Here is an 18054-nt window from a genome sequence, read left to right on the forward strand (position 1 = left end):
TAATGTAGATCAAGAAGGAAGTTGCAGTTCTAATTTCTTACCTAACTGAAGAGAGACTATTTGATCATCTAGAGAAGAGGAAAAGAGTAGAACTGTAACACTAATTTTTCTTTTACTAGGAATCTAGTTTGATTGTTACTAAGAAAAATGGAACTTGATTTGTGAGACAAAGACACTCTTCAATTTACTGCCTCCATGTGTCTATTCTGTGTATCTCATATTAAAAGACTATGAGGTTTGGTAATTAATATAACAAGTAATTATTAATCCTCAATTATAAAACTCTCAACATAGGTTCAAAATACACAAAGGATTAATTTCTTAACAAAATATGCATATTTTTATATGGCAAAAAAGAATTGCCATTATATGCCAATTATATCTCAATAATTTAAAAAAATTGCCCATGAGAAATTATACTTTCACTATATTATTACTAAAATCTGGATTACTGAGTATTAGTTATCTATTGCTGCATAACAATTACCATAAACTTGGCAGCTTAAACAACACACATTTATTATCTCATAGTTTCTATGGCTCAGGAATCTGGGTACAAATTAACTGAGTCCTTTGCTTTATGATCTCTCACAAAGCTGCAATCGAGAGATCATCCAGGGCTGGGTTCTCATTTGAAAATTCAACTGGGAAGGATCCACTTCCAATCTCATGTGGCTATTGGCAAAATTCAGTTCCTTGCAGGCTGTTGGACTGAGGGCATCAGTTCTTCACTGGCTGTCAGCTCTTCCTTGCCACATGGCCTTGTCAATACGCAGTTCATAACATGGCAGCTTGCTTTGCCAGAGCCAGCCAGGAGGTCTCCTAGAAAGCCAGAAGTTACAATTTTATGTATTGTAATCACAGAAGTGATGTTCTATCCCTGTTGTTATATTTTGTTGGTTAGAACTGATTTACAGGGCCTGGTCACACTTAAGGGAAGGAGATTATAAAAGGCTGTGAACACCAAGAGACAAGGATCATCTTGGACCATCTTAGAGTCTGTTGGAAGAAAAAGATTAATGTGACATATGACATAAGTTACAAAGAGAGAGATGCCTGTTAAGAGATCATTCTCAATTTTCTCTATAATCCAGAAGGAATTGGTGGGAATGGCTTAATAGAATTTCTGGTGAGCTATACAGCATCATGAAATAGTGAGGGTAAACTACTAAGCACATTATTTCTTCTTCCACTACTGTGCTCTTTGTTTAGTGCTTTCACCTATGATATGAGAGCCCTATATCAGACCCTTGAAAAGTGGCAAATAGTTGCACTTCAGAAAACCATTAGAGAAATATATAATTATATATACATTTCATCAGCAAACAGTGTACTGCATCAGCAAATGGTATTGATTTTGTTATAGTGGTAACTGGTATCTATTAAAAATGGCATTCTCAACAGTACATTGCCAGCATATTCCCCCACATAAATAGATTTGGATAAATAAAACCGTAATTCTTGCACATGACTAGAAATTCTCAAAAGAGACTCAATGTGGCATTAATATAATAAAGTCTTTGACTTGGAGTAATTGATAGAACTTCATCCAATAATCAAAAGAACTCTTTGTATTCCTAATCAACTCAAAATACCAGTTTTTAAACTACTTAGAATAATTATGCCCCAAATGAATGTTTTCTATGCAAAAACATTTGTATCTGTGTTTTAAAGACTAGCAAAGATTGGAAAAGCCTGAGATGGAGGAGATTAGTGATTATCACTTCAATAGTGTTTAGATTGTTGAATTATGGTTCCTAGATGGCCTCTAATAGGATTTAAAGTAAGTTCATTAGCCTGAATCGTGGGTGGTTAGGAAAATCCTATTTTATTTAAGATGCAGCAGAAAATGGACCCAAATACTGCCTGTAAGGTTGGTTGGTATGCATTGGAACATTTCAAGCAGCTTAAGAGCTGTGTGGAAGGCCGAAGACAAAGAGAAGCTTCATATTTTGAAGTTTGCCAGTGTGTCCTGGATCAAATTGATATTATGACTCTTGATGATGGTATTTCCATGTTATTGCTCTAAATCAGAATGTAGATGTATTTTGAGAAATTAGAGTGATTTGGCAGGAGTACTTCACTTTTATAAATGGACTGAACAAATTTCGTGCCTGCAATATTTATAACATATCATGTATAATATCTGTATATATGGTTAATAAACCTTAAGTAGAAAAGGTTAATAAATGAATCGACAAGATTTGGTTATCAGAACATCAAGTAGACTAACTAAGATATTATGTAAGCCACATGATTATAGAGGACATCCTCACATTTTGGCAGCAGTGTACCACAGACAAAAATCTATATTATCTCCTTTTCCCTGAAGAAAATAGAATTTCACATTAGCTGATGTGAAGCTTTGGTATCTTGATGGGCTCTGCTTTGTCATTGTCCTTGGTATGTTCTCTAAAGTGCACAGGAAAATTCTCTTCTGAATACAGAATGAAGCAAGTTTTTGTCAATGTCTTGTAGAGACTTAAGTCTTCTAATCTTTAGGATAGACTTGAAGGGTAGGAAGGACTTGGCTGAATGAACACAGGTTTAGTACTTGGAGAAAATGAAATAAAAAAGCAAACGCATGGGAATACTAATGCCCTGGGTATAGCAAGTATTTGCCTGTGTGACAATACTACTTTTTCTAAATTCTGATTGTGTAGCTTCTATTTCAGGATAGGATCTTCTTTGAAGCTTTAAACAGTAAACAGAGAATATATTCAGCTATAACTTGAGCCCTGTGACCTTTGTCCAAGGATTCAGTTCAATCTCATAAATCAGAAATTCAAATGTCAAATCACCCATGATTTTTTCAGCTTTGAATATTGGCATTTAGAAACCCATCCTGTCTCATTCTAGAGGTGGATTTTTAGGCATTTGGAGCTCTATTCTCAGAAGCCTATCCAGTCTAAGAGTATACATACATTTGCTTTATGCAATTTTAAAAATAAGAGTGGAGAGTTTCTTTGACAACACCTTAGTTTATGTGAGCTAAGGTACTGAAAGGCTAGCAAAGTCTTTGATATCTGGGAAAACTTCCTAGGCCAGGTTTCCTACAGAGAGACCGACTCATTGAGAAGCTATTTACATAAGCAGAAATACTTTATATTTCAGTGTGAAAATTTGTGTTAGATGTAGGTAAGAGACAGTTTCATGTTTCATCATAAGTATAGAGATTTGGAAGCAAATCACGCTGTGGGACAAAGTAGGATCAATTAATAGGGTTGTCATTTACATGTCCATTGATGGGGTGAGGTTTTCCTTTCAGTGAACACTTTGGGCAGGATAAAAGGTTCAGCTGGGGACAATAATCTTAAAAGAAGGCACTAGTTTCTAAGCTTTAGTTGGTATTGTCAACAGAGACAGGAAACTGTCCATAACACCCTCTTCTTCCTTAGTAAGTTGAGCAAAGGAATGAAGCATGTTCTCAGCTGATAGTGTGGCTTTCGGACAGGGGATGAAGCTGACTGCCTCTGTGTGGGAATCTGAACATTCAGTGAGTCCATGGTCACCTGAGGATCTTTTATTTGGGTGGGGGTGTGTGTGTGTAAAATCTAGCAGATATAAATACATGCTTTCTAGAAAATAATATGAAGTCTTACCCTATTTATAGTACACATTCAAAAGAATCCTCTTTTTTTGAACAATATTTATTTATAAAGTTCTCTTTGAGTGGTAGACACCAGGATTGTGCCTATGTAGTGTCCAGATGTCCACATGGTGACGTGAATTTAATCCTCAAGATTTTTATCTATTTATAACAGCATCAATTGAGATACCACATACTTAACCAAGCAGATTGTTACCAAGTCTTCCCTTATTCTTGACCTTAAGATCTCTTAAAGATCAGCTTTCCCTCAGCACCTCCTGTGGCTGCTTGTAGAAGGCAAACCCTATGAAGTTCTCTCAGACTGTCTGCCTTCACACAACATTCAACTGTTCTTATTCTGTGGGCCTGATACTACATCGAGTTCTAACTTGTAATGGGGGCATTGATTCTATTGTTCTCACATCCCTTAAACTGATTTCAGGTTCTTATGCTCCCCTTCCCTACTGGGATTCAACAGGAGAGAGGTAGTCAGAGTATATATATCAGGTTCTGTCTTAGGAGCTATAATAGCCACTGATTATTCAAATAACAAAAATCCTAACCAACAGTAGTTAAAGCAATTATCTCACACAACAAGATGACTAGAGATGCATGTCAGGACTGGCATAGCAGCTTAACTATATAGCTAAGAATTCATCTTCTGACATATTTCTACTTAGTTACCTTAGCTGTTGGCTTTGTCATTGTATCTGTCACCATTATGCTTCTTATGTATACAAGATGACTACCACACTCCGGGTGTCATGTCAATGGTCAAGTTGGGAAAAAGCAGTAGCACCAATTATGTTCTATTTTTTAAAAAGTAATTTCAATATTTACTTATTTATTTTGATAGGGAGAATGCGAGTAGGGGTGTCAGAGAGAGAGACAGAAAATCCCAAGGAGGCTCCTTGTTGTCAGCACAGAGCCTGACACGAGGCTCGAACTCAGGAGCCATGAGATCATGACCTGAGTCAAAATCAAGAGTTGGATGCTTAACCGACTGAGCCACCCAGGCTCCCCCAATTATGATCTATCTTATCAAAAAAGCAAAAGCTTTCTCAGAAGGCAGAAAATTTCCCTTACATCACATTGTCCAGAAGTATGCCATACATGCCCAGAACTATGTCTAGAATTAGCAAGTGAGACTAGGAAAGTATTTGCATTTCTAACTTCTATAGTTCAATGTGGCAAAGGAATTGGGGGTTGAGGGAATGTTCTTGGGTTATCCAACCACCAATATTGGGCTTAAGAACTTGTGAATGTTTTAAGTTCTCACTTTTTTTCTATCTTGATTCCCCATAATCCCAGAAATTTTTATATAGTCTTTCTAAGACAGATATTGAGTTGGTTTATTCAATATCCATTTCCAATCATTTTCTCCATTACTGCCCTCTACTCTGTAGGTTAAAGATATGTAAACGCTTCATTTCTCAGCTTCTCTTGCTTTTACGCGTGGTCATGTTCTACGCAGTCTCGTGTGTATGTGACTTCTCTTCCCAAATTAAAAACAAAACAAAAAAACAAAGACTCACTAGAAAAAGCTTTTTATCTTTTCATTTCCCTCTTTTCCTGTGCGGAACATATCCTTGATGCCTGGAAGTGCAGCTACCATCTTGTGACTGTGAGGGGACAAAATAAGGGTAACATGATGATGGAACAAAAAGAATGAATTTGGGTCATTATAACATAGTGGAGTCACTACATCAGACCTGAAGAGACTATCTGTGAACTTTTCATATGAGACTAATATATCCCTACTTATTTAAGACAAGTAGAGTTTTCTGCTACTTGCAGCCAAATGTACTTCTAATTTATATAGGTGAGAAACCATGTGTTTATACCATGTAATTCTGCCAAATGTACTGCCTTTGCCAGAGCTGTCTCCATTCTCCTTAGAGGTCTCAATTTTCAAAATTCAAAAAGCAAAGAAACAATCTCTTTTCTCTAACATGTTTATGTCTCATAAAATGATGGCACATAGTTTATCAAAATGGGGAAGGGCTATATGAGGTACAAGGAATTGCAGGGGGGTCTTGATAAAAATTACAAATATACATGTTACCATAGTTATAAGTACACAGAAACACACCCAAAGTAGGCCAAGGCAGAAAGAGAATTTATTGGATGGCTGTAAGTATATCTCATGGATCTATGAATAGGATGTGTGGCTGAACCTCATTATGGACTAGAACCAGGTACTGCAAAGCTATTATGAATCAGTGCAATTATTCTCCCTTCCCTCTGTGCACACATGATCTCTTATGGTCTGCTTTATTCTTCTCTCTTGGCATTGGCTTTTTCTGCTCCTCTGCGCACAAAGAAGAAATTAGTCACTTTGTTTACAAGTTATAAAAGCTGAACAGATAAAAAGGGATAAATATCAACTGAGAAAACATATCACAAAATAAGAAAGTGATAAGCCAAATGGAGCAAAAATGTGAGATTGAGGGAGAAGAAGCAAGGAACTGATTTATTTTCAGAGTTTATTTAATTAAATGTATTTTGTTGGTAATATCTTACCTAATCCTTACAATAATTCTTTGAGATTGCTGTGTGACACTCGTATTAAAGATAAAGAAAAATATGGGAATGTAAGCTGGTGCAGCCACTCTGGAGAACAGTATGGAGGTTCCTCAAAAAACTAAAAATAGAACTACCCTAGACCCAGCAATTGCACTACTAGGTATTTATCCATGGGATACAGGTGTGTGGTTTCAAAGGGGCGTGTGCACCCAAATGTTTACAGCAGCACTATCAACAATAGCCAAAGTATGGAAAGAGCCCAAATGTCCATCGATGGATGAATGGATAAAGAAGATGGGGTATATATATACAATGGAGTATTACTCGGCATTCAAAAAGAATGAAATCTTGCCATTTGCAACTACGTGGATGGAACTGAAGGGTATTATGCTAAGTGAAATTAGTCAGAGAAAGACAAATATCATACGACTTCACTCATATGAGGACTTTAAGAGCCAAAACAGATGAATATAAGGGAAGGGAAACAAAAATAATATAAAAACAGGGAGGGAACAAAACAGAAAAGACTCATAAATATGGAGAACAAACAGAGGGTTGCTGGAGGGGTTGTGGGAGGGGGGATGGGCTAAATGGGTAAGAGGCACCAAGGAATCTACTCCTGAATTCATTGTTGCACTATATGCTAACTAATTTGGATGTAAATTTAAAAAAAGAAAAAAATTAAAGGTCAAATTAGAAAAAAATGAATGATCATACAACAAATTCTCTACAGATAAGAAGCAAAAAAAGAAAAGACATTAAAATTAACTTTAGAAAATATCATGAGAGTAAACCAACCTACACCCTAAAGGATCCTTTTGCTGGGTCTGGGTTTTTGTATCGGCTTTCTCACTTACGGCCATTTCCTTAGTTCCCATCAGTTTTGGATGTAAGAATTCTTCATTCCTCATACCAAAATAAATCCCACCTTCTCCCTCAAGCCTTGTCTCACTTCCTTCTTGAGCAAAACTTACTTCATTAGACCTGCTTTCTGATTTAGCTAAACTTTTCCAAGCCCAGCAAAGCACCACACTTCTGTTTAAAGGAATTGTCAGCAACACAGCAGGAAACATGAACACAGACTGTTACTGTATATCACGCAGGGGGAAGAAAGGTAAAGTTAACAGTGGAAATGTTTAAGTTACCATAGTCTGCGCAGTGAGAAAACCTGGAGTCATTTTCAAGTTTTACCATTTCCTACCTCTTTTCAGTCGGGTCAGGTCTCAGTCTGGTTTCTTACCCCTGAAGAGAGGCTACTGCTAGTAAAGAGTCTCCTATCTACCTACTCGAGAATTTCTGTGAGGACCAAATAGATGAGGTCTGTGAAGACATTCACAAACATTTGCTGTGAAATGTTTGTACCTGGCTACGAAATGTTCGTATTAACAAGCTGCGTTCTTGGGCTGAGGAAATTCAAAGGCGGCTAGTCGCTAGGAGGAGGAAGCCGAGCGTTACTACGTGATGTCATCACTCCACGCCGGCCGCGACGGTTTCCGGACTGCGCTTAAAGCAGCGTTCTGCGCTATGGGGTCTTGGCAGCGTTTGCTCTTGTTTGGTGGGGTGTCGCTTCGGGGTGGCGGTGGGACCAGTGTCCCGCTTGGGCGAAGCCAAGTGTTGGTTTGTCGGCGCCAGGTCCGTGATGCTGCAGGACAGGGGGAAGCGGGAGGGACGGAGATGCTAGGGCGGCAGGGTCGCAGGTGCCCTGGCATAGCCTCTTGCCGACGATCCTCCTCAGACCTTAACGGGGCCCCCACTGACTCGGTGACAGACTGAGATCTCAGTTGGCTGAACGTCCCCACTTTATAAGCAGGCCCCAGTAGAACCGGCCGAGGCGAGGCGGGATATGCAACAGATTCCTAAAACATGGATGTGTGGCTTGTACACTGTTTTCTGTGTTGGTTTATTTAGAAAATAGTTTAAGGAGAAGAAAGCTTAACTCTGCACAGAGGCAGTTTATTTACTTTCCGTTTTTTACGTCTGCTTATTCTGGCAGGTAAATTTCAACTTGAACAGTATATTTTTACCTTTGCGATCAATATCAATAGGTAGGACGAAAAACCGAACTAATGGAAATTAGAATTAGCCTAGAAAAGAAACCCCTCTTACAAACTCCGAATTTGTACTTTAACAGCGTGATAATGGAGATGGCTCATTTTAAAACTTTTTTTAATTTTTATTTTTTTTAAGTTATCTGGCGGTGACAGTGAGACCCTAAAACAAAGAAGATCACAAATCCTGTCCCGAGGACTTCCAAAGCAGAAACCAATACAAGGTGTAAAGCAAGTTATAGTTGTGGCTTCTGGAAAAGGTGGAGTTGGAAAATCTACTACAGCAGGTATTGTAGGATATTCTGATTTCGGTTAGGAATTTATGCCAACTGGCAACCGCGCAGCATTAAAATTCCAGTTTTGATTTTTAAAGAGTTATTTGTGAAATTCCTAATAGCTGATTCCCTAGTACCAGGAGTTGGTAGTGATTAGGACCTTAGATTTGCATTTGGAAAAAACTAGGTACATAGCCACGTGTTTGACTTCTTGATTGAGGAAAACTTGGTCCAGTTGCCCACGAGATTGCCCAGATATTCAGTTAAGTGTCAAATGGCAATGCTGATAATCTTTTTCATAGTGTAGCTATGTAAATTAAATAAGCTAACCACTTAGCCCAGTGTCTTCTAAGTAGTAAATGCTCAGTATTCGGTTGATGTTACTATTTTTTAAACATTTGGTAACTTTAATACAAATTATTTCTATTCTTTGATATTCTTTTCTGGTCTATCAATGTACATATAGCTGCACAGTTGCAATGAGAATTTCTACATTATTGTGTCCATTTTTCATTTAACATAATATTATAAAATCACCATTGATCTAATATTTGAAAATGCTTGGAAAGGTTTAACATTGTTTCAGTTATTTAAAATATCACCTAATCTTTATATCTTTTACATTAATAATCTTGGAGCAGAGAATTTGTTTTTGGTGGCTCTTTTTATTTGTAGATTTCATCACGACTGAAGTGCTGCTTTCAGAATCCATAGGAGAAATGCCACCAGAAATAAGAGTTACCATCCACAACTAATAGCCAGATATTCCCAAAGTTTTTCAAAAGAAATTTTTTATTGCTAAAAAGATTATTCCAGTGTAATGTAAAAGGGTAAAGACTTCCCTCCTTCCAAACCTGCACAACAGAGGTGACTTGTATTATTAATTTGTAGTCATAAAACACTCTTTATCTTATTGTTTCCTTATACTTAATTTTCAGTCATTTCAGTGGGAATGGCTGCTAGTTCAGGTTTTATCCCACTGTCTTTTTGCAGATGATTTTTTTTTTCTTTTCTCTCTCTCTCTCTCTCTCTTTTTTTTAGAGGAGAGAAGAGAGACTGCCTGTGCATGTGCCTGCAAGAGTGGGGGAGGGGCAGAGGGAGAGAGAATCTTAAGCAGGCTCCTGGCCCAGAACAGAGCCAGCTTTGGGCTCCATCTTGATATTTAGAAAATGACTGTCCTCATTATAGTTTATTTGTTGATTTTGGTATAGCCCTAGACTGGCAAGATCCTTGAAGTCATTTTTTTTTTTTCAGACTATTGAACTTAAAGTTGGGGGACATTTGTACCTTAAAATCCTTCAGTTCCATTGAAATCAATGACATTTTTGAAATAAGGGCTAGTACAGAGTTCTGTGACTATCACTAGAGATCTTGTCTTCACTTGAAACCATATTTAGTAATTTCCCAGTATAGCAGTTTTATAGTTTGACAACCAGGTACAAATCCAACTAGATAGTGTTATTAGTTCAATTTTTTCTCATTTTTACCTGAAGTTAATTGTGGAAGAGTTTTTCAGATATTTTGAAGAAACTAAAATTTACCAAGTATTATAGTAATAATAGGCCTCTAATATATTACTATTTGATAGATACTGTATTATTATTAAAATGATTAGTGATGTTCGTAATTAATGCTATAAGCTACACATTTTTACCTTCTTTTCTAAGGGCCTATAATCCATCTATTTAATGTTTCATTTTTAAAATATAGAAGCTTTTAGACTTTGGTTCTAGCATCCATCTCTTCTTGTTTTTTGAAAATTTAGAGTACATTTATTTGATTTCAGTGATGTGAATCCTTTTGCATCTCTGTGATTAAAGGTGGAAAGTATTTTCATGATAATATCTCTAAGTTTTTTGAGTTTTATACAATATAATTTGTTGGGTCTTTAGGTTAGTACTTAGCACATAGTTTTGTTTTTGGTTAGCAGATCATCTGTTGCCATGGAATGTGACAGCATTTTATGTTTCTTAAGTTGGCTCCACATCCATCGTGGAGCCCAGCATGGGGCTTGAATTCACAACTGTGAGATCAAGACCTGAGCTAAGGTCAAGAGTTGAACGCTTTACCAACTGAGCCACCTGGGGCACCCCTGTCACAGCATTTAAATAGGAAAATAAATGAGAAAATATATAGTTGTGACACATAGTAGTGTTTCAGTGAATGCCCCTTCCTTGCTTTTTTTTTGTTATGTTAGCATTATGTCATTCCTCCCAGAGAGCTGGCCTTTACTTTTTCCTAACAGCTCTATCTACATACATAAACCTTAGAAATAAGTTGTTTCTGTTTAATTCTGTTGGTATTATATTTCTTTCCCTTATATATATTTATTCTTGTCCCAAACTATCTCAAAATTCTTCCCATTTGAAAATGTATGCCCGAGATATTTTTGATTACAATGATGACATATGATGAATACAAACATTCTTTGTGATTCCATTGTATGAATGTGAGAAGACCCTAACACTAGATGAATCACTCTCTAAAACTTTCTGCTTAATAGTTAGTTTATGTTTAACGTATGATGTACTTGAAATTCAGAATTATTTTGTAATTTATAAAAATTAGTCAAGTGTCATGGCCTAGTCTAACTATTTCGTATCAGTTTTTCATTTAATTCTCATAATGGTTATGACATAGGAATTATCCTCATTTTATACAGGAGGAAATAGATTTAGGGGTAAAATATCCTACTCCAGGTTATGTAATAGAAGATGGTAGAACTAGGATTTGAACCAGGTCTACCTTGAAAATTTATGCTCTTAGCTACTTTAAGGAAACCATCTCAGCATGATTTATAACATTGTTCTGTTAAGGAAATGTGATTCACAGTATGAGAGTCTGTTTATTTATCAGTCTTGGAACTGTTTTACCTTCAGACCTCTCTTCATCTCAGATGTAGCATCTCTCTATTGCTGGGCTAAAAGTAGCTTTGAGACTATTTTCCTTCTTTATGTTTTGGGATTCACTAGCAATAGGCAGTTTTGGGAACATGTTTTACTGCCTTACCTTTGACCTTCTTCCCTTTCCTCTGCAAAATGAGCTAGCCTTTTATATAGGGGTATTTGTGAGTTAGGTATTTAGAATTCCTGCATTACCAGCATTTATTTTTCAAAGGCAGTAAGATCATATACATTTTTATTAAAAGGTAGATACTTTTTCTGCACAATGTTTTTGAAAATAATTGAACTCTATGTACCATTAACTTTTTTTTTTTTTTTTATAACATTTATCTATTTTTGGGAGTCAGAGCATGAGCAGGAGAGGGGCAAAGAGAGACGAAGACAGGCCTCAGGCTCTGAGCCGTCAGCACAGAGTCTGACGCGGGGCTGGAACTCACAAACCATGAGATCATGACTTAGGCTGAAGTCGGATGTTTAACCAACTGAGCTACCCAGGCGCCCCAAGATTGTTTTTTTAAAAAACTAAGTAGATTATTTAAATTATCACATTATAAAAATGAATTATTTAAAATATTAATTTTAGGGCAGGCATCTATTGCTGTTGGAATATTACTGTCTCTTTTTGTCTTTTTTTACTTTCTGTATTCTTTCTTTGTCTTTGTTTTATACCAGTGTGGGAGATACATTAAAAATTTCTCATGTTTTGGTTATTACATTGAAAATATTAAAAGGCAAACTGAAGTTTAGTAGAAGGAACATTACTAAATTTAATTACTTTTTTGTTTCTTACAGTGAACCTTGCACTTGCACTAGCAGCGAATGATTCGGTAGGTGTTTATTATTATGAATATTAATTGATTAAAATGCTTTTTAGGGAAATGATAAAGAATGTACTGATATTTTTCATTTACTCTGTCAGAGGCTGTGTAGTGTAACTGTAGTCACTTGTATTTCTTTAAGGAACTAAAAAGTCTGCCATAAGTACTGATAACATTTAATGATAATGAAAATGAAAGGGGTCAAGGAATTTAGGCAGCCTCTAGAAGGTAGAAAAGGCAAGTTTATGGATTCTTTCTTAGAGCTTCCAAAACATATGTAACTCTGTCAACGCCTTAATTTTAGCTCATTGAAATCCATTTTGGACTTACGTGATAATTTCTCACAGTAGAAGTAGGAAATAAATATGGACAGGAAGTCAGTTTTCTTAGTTCTTAAATTTCCAAAGATGTCTTTATTTTGCCTTTGTATTTGATAGTTTGACTAGATGTAGACTTCCAGGTTCAAAATAGTTGCATCTCTGAACCTTGTAAACAACATTCCTTTTTCTTCTCACATGCTAATAAAATGTCTGATGCTAATAGGATTCATATTGCTTTGTAATAACCTGTGTTTTTCCCCTCAAAGCTTTTAGGGTTTTCTTTATGTATTTTAAGTTTAGAAATGTCATAAATATGTGTCCAGTTTTTGGCTTTAAAATTTTTTGCCTGCTTGGAAGTTAGCCAAGCAGTATCAAGGTTTGAGTCTTTTTCAGCTTAGGGAAACTTCTTCCTTGATCACTTCATTTTTTTATTATTTTTTAAAATGTTTGTTTATCTTAGAGAGAGAGACAGAATGCGAGCAGGGGGAAGGGCAGAGAGAGAGGGAGACACAGAATCCGAAGCAGGCTCCAGGTTCTGAGCTGTCCTCACAGAGCCCAACATTGGGCTCAAACTCATGAGCTGTGAGATCATGACCTGAGCTGAACACTTAACCAACTGAGCCACCCAGGTGCCTCTTCCTTGTTTACTTTAAGTGGTGTGTTTGTTCTCTCTCCAGGTACCTATTGGATAGGTATTAACTCTTTATGCTTGTTAATTTGTCTTTCATATTCTCCATTTCTTTGTCTTTTGTTTGCTATATGTTTTGGAAGATATCTTAGACTATTTTCCACACTGCTTTGTTGGGTTTTAGTTGTTATTTAGCCCTTCTGAGTTTTATTTTTAAATTCAGAAATTGTATTTTTTCTAGTTTTCCAAAACTCTTTCATATTTTACACATACCAGAAAAACAATGGCTGTATCATTCATTTGAATCTCTCTGAGGATGCTAATTAGAACTAATAAAAAAGTGTTCCTTTTAGTGATCTGTATTTACTTAGCTTGGTGGTTCTTATAATGTGGTGCTCAGACCAGTAGAATCAGCACCACCTGAGAAATTGTTAGACATACAAAATCTTGAGCCGAACCGAAATCTGAATTAGAAACCATGAGGGTGGAGTCCCACAATCTGTGTGTGTGTGTGTGTGTGTGTGTGTGTGTGTGTATTTCCATACATTGTATTTTTAAATTTAATTTTTTTATTGAAGTATATTTGACACAGTGTTATATTAGCTGGAATCTGTTTTAACCAGCCATCTATATGATTTTGAGGCATGCTCATCTTTGAGAATCCTGGATCTAGAGTTTGTGAAAACTCTTACCTCCTAATGTCACCCTCTTTGTTTTCTTTTTTCTTTTAAAAATGTTTTATTTATGGGTCGCCTGGGTGGCGCAGTCGGTTGAGCGTCCGACTTCAGCCAGGTCACAATCTTGCGGTCCATGAGTTCGAGCCCCGCGTCAGGCTCTGGGCTGATGGCTCGGAGCCTGGAGCCTGTTTCCGATTCTGTGTCTCCCTCTCTCTCTGCCTCTCCCCCGTTCATGCTCTGTCTCTCTCTGTCCCAAAAATAAATAAAAACGTTGAAAAAAAATTTAAAAAAAAAATAAAATGTTTTATTTATTTTTGAGAGAGCACAGGGTGGGGGAGGGGCAGAGAGAAAAGGGGACAGAGGATTTGAAGCAGGCTCTGCGCTGACAGCAGTAAGCCTGATATGGGACTTGAACTCAGCAACCATGAGATCATGACCTTAGCTGAAGTCAGGTGCTCAACCAACTGAGCCACCAAGGTGATCTCTATTTACTTAGCTTGGTGGTTCTTTTTGTTTTCTAGTGTGATTATGTTTTTTTATTTAGTTTTAAACTATTTTTTCTCTTGTTGTATCAGTGGGAATTTGAAGAGTTTAGGTAACCATATTGAAGTAAGAACCAGTAATAAATTTTTAAAAATAATTTTTATTAGGTCACTGAGTTACCCTGAAGAAGAGCCCTTATCTTGCTTAAAGAAGGGAGGAAACAGGGAAGATTCAGTGGTTGGGAAGGTAGATAAATTTGTAGGTGTGGGGATCTTTTAATTTGGTTATCATTTTAGCCAAAGCTTTGAGTCTTAAGTCAGTGTGACGCAATAATGGAATAAGAGAGCAAATGATGAAAAGAATAGTTAAAGAAGGGTTGGTTCCTTCATGTTAAATATTTCCAGTCTTGATGAGATGGTAGCTCAGAAAGTTTGTTTTTTTTTTCCTTCTGTTTTTTTGTGATTTTTCTTTTCTTCTTTCAGGGAGCAAGGATGAGGGCAGATCCATCTTTAATGCTTTATATGTATGATAGGGAAATGGCAACAAGAAAGGAAAAGCAGTAATACTTTACCTGGCTCATTTCTTCAGAAGTCTTTAGTATCCTCAAGTGTTTTTAAACATGTTTGTAAAATCTTCCTTTCGTTGTCTATGATCCTGATGAAGGTGTTTTTTTGTTTTTCATTTCTTGATTTTTTTTTTTTTTTAGCAAAGTTACTATTTTTGATTAGAGTCTAGCATGTTTGTGACCTGCCAGAGTGACCTGCCAGAGGGCAGCCTGCATATAGAAAAGAAAAGCTGTATCTGTTCTATATGATGTAAATGCATCTGGCATAGTTTTTATTTTATTTTATTTTATTATTTTTTTATATGAAATTTATTGTCAAATTGGTTTCCATACAACACCCAGTGCTCATCCCAACAGGTGCCCTCCTCAATACCCGTCACCCATTCTCCCCTCCCTCCCACCCCACATCAACCCTCAGTTTGTTCTCAGTTTTTAAGAGTCTTTATGTTTTGGCTCCCTCCCTCTCTAACCTTTTTTTTTTTCTTCCCCTCCCCCATGGTCTTCTGTTAAGTTTCTTAGGAATACTACGTGGCAATGGCATAGTTTTGTACTCTGTATTTCCCAACTTAAGATTTTTTTAAATTTTACTTTATTTTATGTATTTAAAGTTTATTTATTTTGAGAGAGAGAGAAAGAGAGCACACATTTGGGCTGTGTGCTCACGTACCAGCAGGAGAGGGAAAGAGAGGGAGAGAGAGAATCCCAAGCATGCTCTGCACTGTCAGCGCAGAGCCCAACGTGGGACTCAAACTCTTGAACGATGATATCATGGCCTGAACCGAAGTCAAAAGTTGGATGCTTAACTGACTGAGCCACCTAGGCACCGTCCAACTTAATATTTTATTAATATTAAAATACTACAAAATATTGTTTGGAGGACATGTTTGGTCCTTAGGGGAAACCCAAGGTTCCTCTCAGCTCTTCTATTTGCCTGGGTTGATATAGATGGTCAGGGTATATCACTTTATGGGGTTAAAAACTTCATTAAGGATGGTGTTTTTAGAGCCTCTCTAATGATTCATTTTCATGGAGTGTTAATTTGGTGGAGCTTGTCCACAGAGTTGTATTGTATTGTAGTGTTTTTAAAAGGGGTCTCTGATTTGCTTTTCCGTAGGCCAACTTTGTTCAAGACCTTGGTTGGTCTTTCTTTCTTTCTTTCTTTCTTTCTTTCTTTCTTTCTTTCTTTCTTTCTTTCTTTCTTTCTTTCTTTCTAATGTTTATTTATTTTGAGAGGGGGTGGGGGAGGATATGAGCGGGGGAGGGGCAGAGAGAGAGGGAGACAGAGAATCCTAAGCAGGCTGTGCTGTCAGCACAGAGCCCTGTGCAGGGCTCAAACTCTTGAACCATGAGATCATGGCCTGAGCCAAAATCAAGAGTCATCTTAACTGACTGAGCTCCCCAGGCACCCCTCTTATTTCCTTTCTTTTCCATGGTTGGTGCTTACCTTTTTTCAGCATTGGAGTGGGAAGATCCAGGAAAGGGAGACAGGGCCAGGAAGCTATTCATTTTACTTTTCATGTTGACTTTAATCTCTAAACTGGATTTTGTAAACACTGGGGATGTGTGTAAGATAGTCCATTGGGATGTGGGAGGGAAATTTTTCTTTTCCATTTGTATTAAATTTTATCTTATCTTTTTTTTTTTTTAATTTTTTTAATGTTTATTTTATTTTTGAGAGAGACAGAGACAGAATGCGAGTGGGTTAGGGTCAGAGAGAGAGGGAGACACAGAATCTGAAGCAGGCTCCAGGCTCTGAGCTGTCAGCACAGAGCCCGACGCTGGCTTGAACTCATGAGCTGTGAGATCATGACCCGAGCCGAAGTTGGATGCTCAACCGACTGAGCCACCAGGCGCCCCAATTTTAACTTATCTTTTAAAATTTGTTTTTTTGGTATTTTTTGGAATTTATACTATATTAGTATATATAGTGTATACAGTAGCTCTAATGTAATTTATAAACAAATATATTAACATATATTAGGGATGTATGCTCAAACATTTTTTTACTTATTGGAGTTCATGATCAGAAAAGTTCAGATGTCACTAGCTTCGGCAAAAGAAATTTCTGGGTTGGGTTATGGACCCAGATTAAAAGAAGACTACTTTGTAGATTGAAGTAAAGGCCTTCCAGGAATAGGGTATGGATTTTCCCTTTTCCTAGTCTTTGGTACTTACCTTTGGGAATGTAGAAGGTAGTATTGCAGGGCAGAGTTTGGGATCATGTGTGCCATGTGTCTAAATATTGCCTCCAGTGGTTTTTTGGAGCTGGCTCATGCTAGTTTGAGAGTGCTGATTGTTAAATTTTCAGGAATTTGGGAACTAGTTGATATCCTGTTGTTACCATGCAGTAGGCCACAGTGAGAGTATTTAAACCATGGAAATCAACAAATATTGAAAATCAGACACTGCATCCCACCCCACCCTGAACCAATTGTTAAACATTTACTGGCACACCACTGATCATACATATTGACTATCATATTTTTTTATTTTTCCTCTTTCTATCTTAACCATATTATGGATATCATTTTTCTGCAATATAACTTAATAAACAGTGAGAAGAGCACTCTTGGGAGAAGGAAACATAAAGACTACCAGAAGCCATTGATAAGCTCTGTGAGATTCCTAAGTCAATTCAGTTCATTTTAGTCCAAATAACATTTGAGTACCTGTAACACTCATTGCCAGACACCCTGGGAATATAAAGAAAAATAAATGGGTTGGGGGAGTTCACAACCAGCCAAGGCTACATTCATGAAACAGTGTTGTGTGTGTGTGTGTGTGTGTATATGTACTTATATAATTTGTACATATTTCTATGTATCTGTGTGTGTGTATTTTGGTGGTATATAGATGAATTAGGTTCAATAATAGTTTCTTCTGTGAGTGAGAGAGTGTTAATTAAGATAACAGTTAAGGTTTTATTGTGCATCATAACAGTAGACGCATTGTGTATCTTAAAGGTTTTATAATCTAGTGGAGACAAAAGGAAGATGAATGTCTTAAAATCATGAGCTGTATTCAAGGTCAAATATAGTAGTGTATCCATCCAGGATGAGTAGCTTTTATTTCAGAGAAAAGCAACTTTTTTTTTTCATAGAGCATTTTCATGAACATAATTGTATATGGTTCTCACAGAAATGTGTAATGCAGTGCCATAGTATTTATCAGTTTTACAGTCTTTATTGATTCTGTCTGATCCTTGCCACATTTCATCAGCCA

The 18054-nt window shown here is 36.8% G+C and overlaps 1 protein-coding gene and 1 long non-coding RNA gene across 2 annotated transcripts in view; one reads left to right on the forward strand and one right to left on the reverse strand.

Annotated features, from left to right (window-relative positions):
• Window positions 1-494: 494 nt before the first annotated feature.
• LOC113601282 (uncharacterized) lies at window positions 495-7665 on the reverse strand. Its single transcript, XR_003422450.2, has 2 exons — window positions 7317-7665; window positions 495-822 (listed from the first exon to the last, which is right to left on the reverse strand). It is a non-coding gene; the product is annotated as an uncharacterized LOC113601282 (long non-coding RNA).
• NUBPL (NUBP iron-sulfur cluster assembly factor, mitochondrial) overlaps window positions 7581-18054 on the forward strand; it is a 218218-nt gene continuing 207744 nt past the window's right edge. The window contains exons 1-3 of the mRNA XM_015073708.3: window positions 7581-7747; window positions 8303-8450; window positions 12134-12168. Coding sequence (XP_014929194.1) covers window positions 7640-7747; window positions 8303-8450; window positions 12134-12168 — 291 coding nt within the window. The 5' untranslated portion in view covers window positions 7581-7639. The remainder of the gene's footprint in view (window positions 7748-8302; window positions 8451-12133; window positions 12169-18054) is intronic.

The sequence above is a fragment of the Acinonyx jubatus genome, chromosome B3 (assembly GCF_027475565.1).
Source record: "Acinonyx jubatus isolate Ajub_Pintada_27869175 chromosome B3, VMU_Ajub_asm_v1.0, whole genome shotgun sequence".
NCBI lineage: Eukaryota > Metazoa > Chordata > Mammalia > Carnivora > Felidae > Acinonyx > Acinonyx jubatus.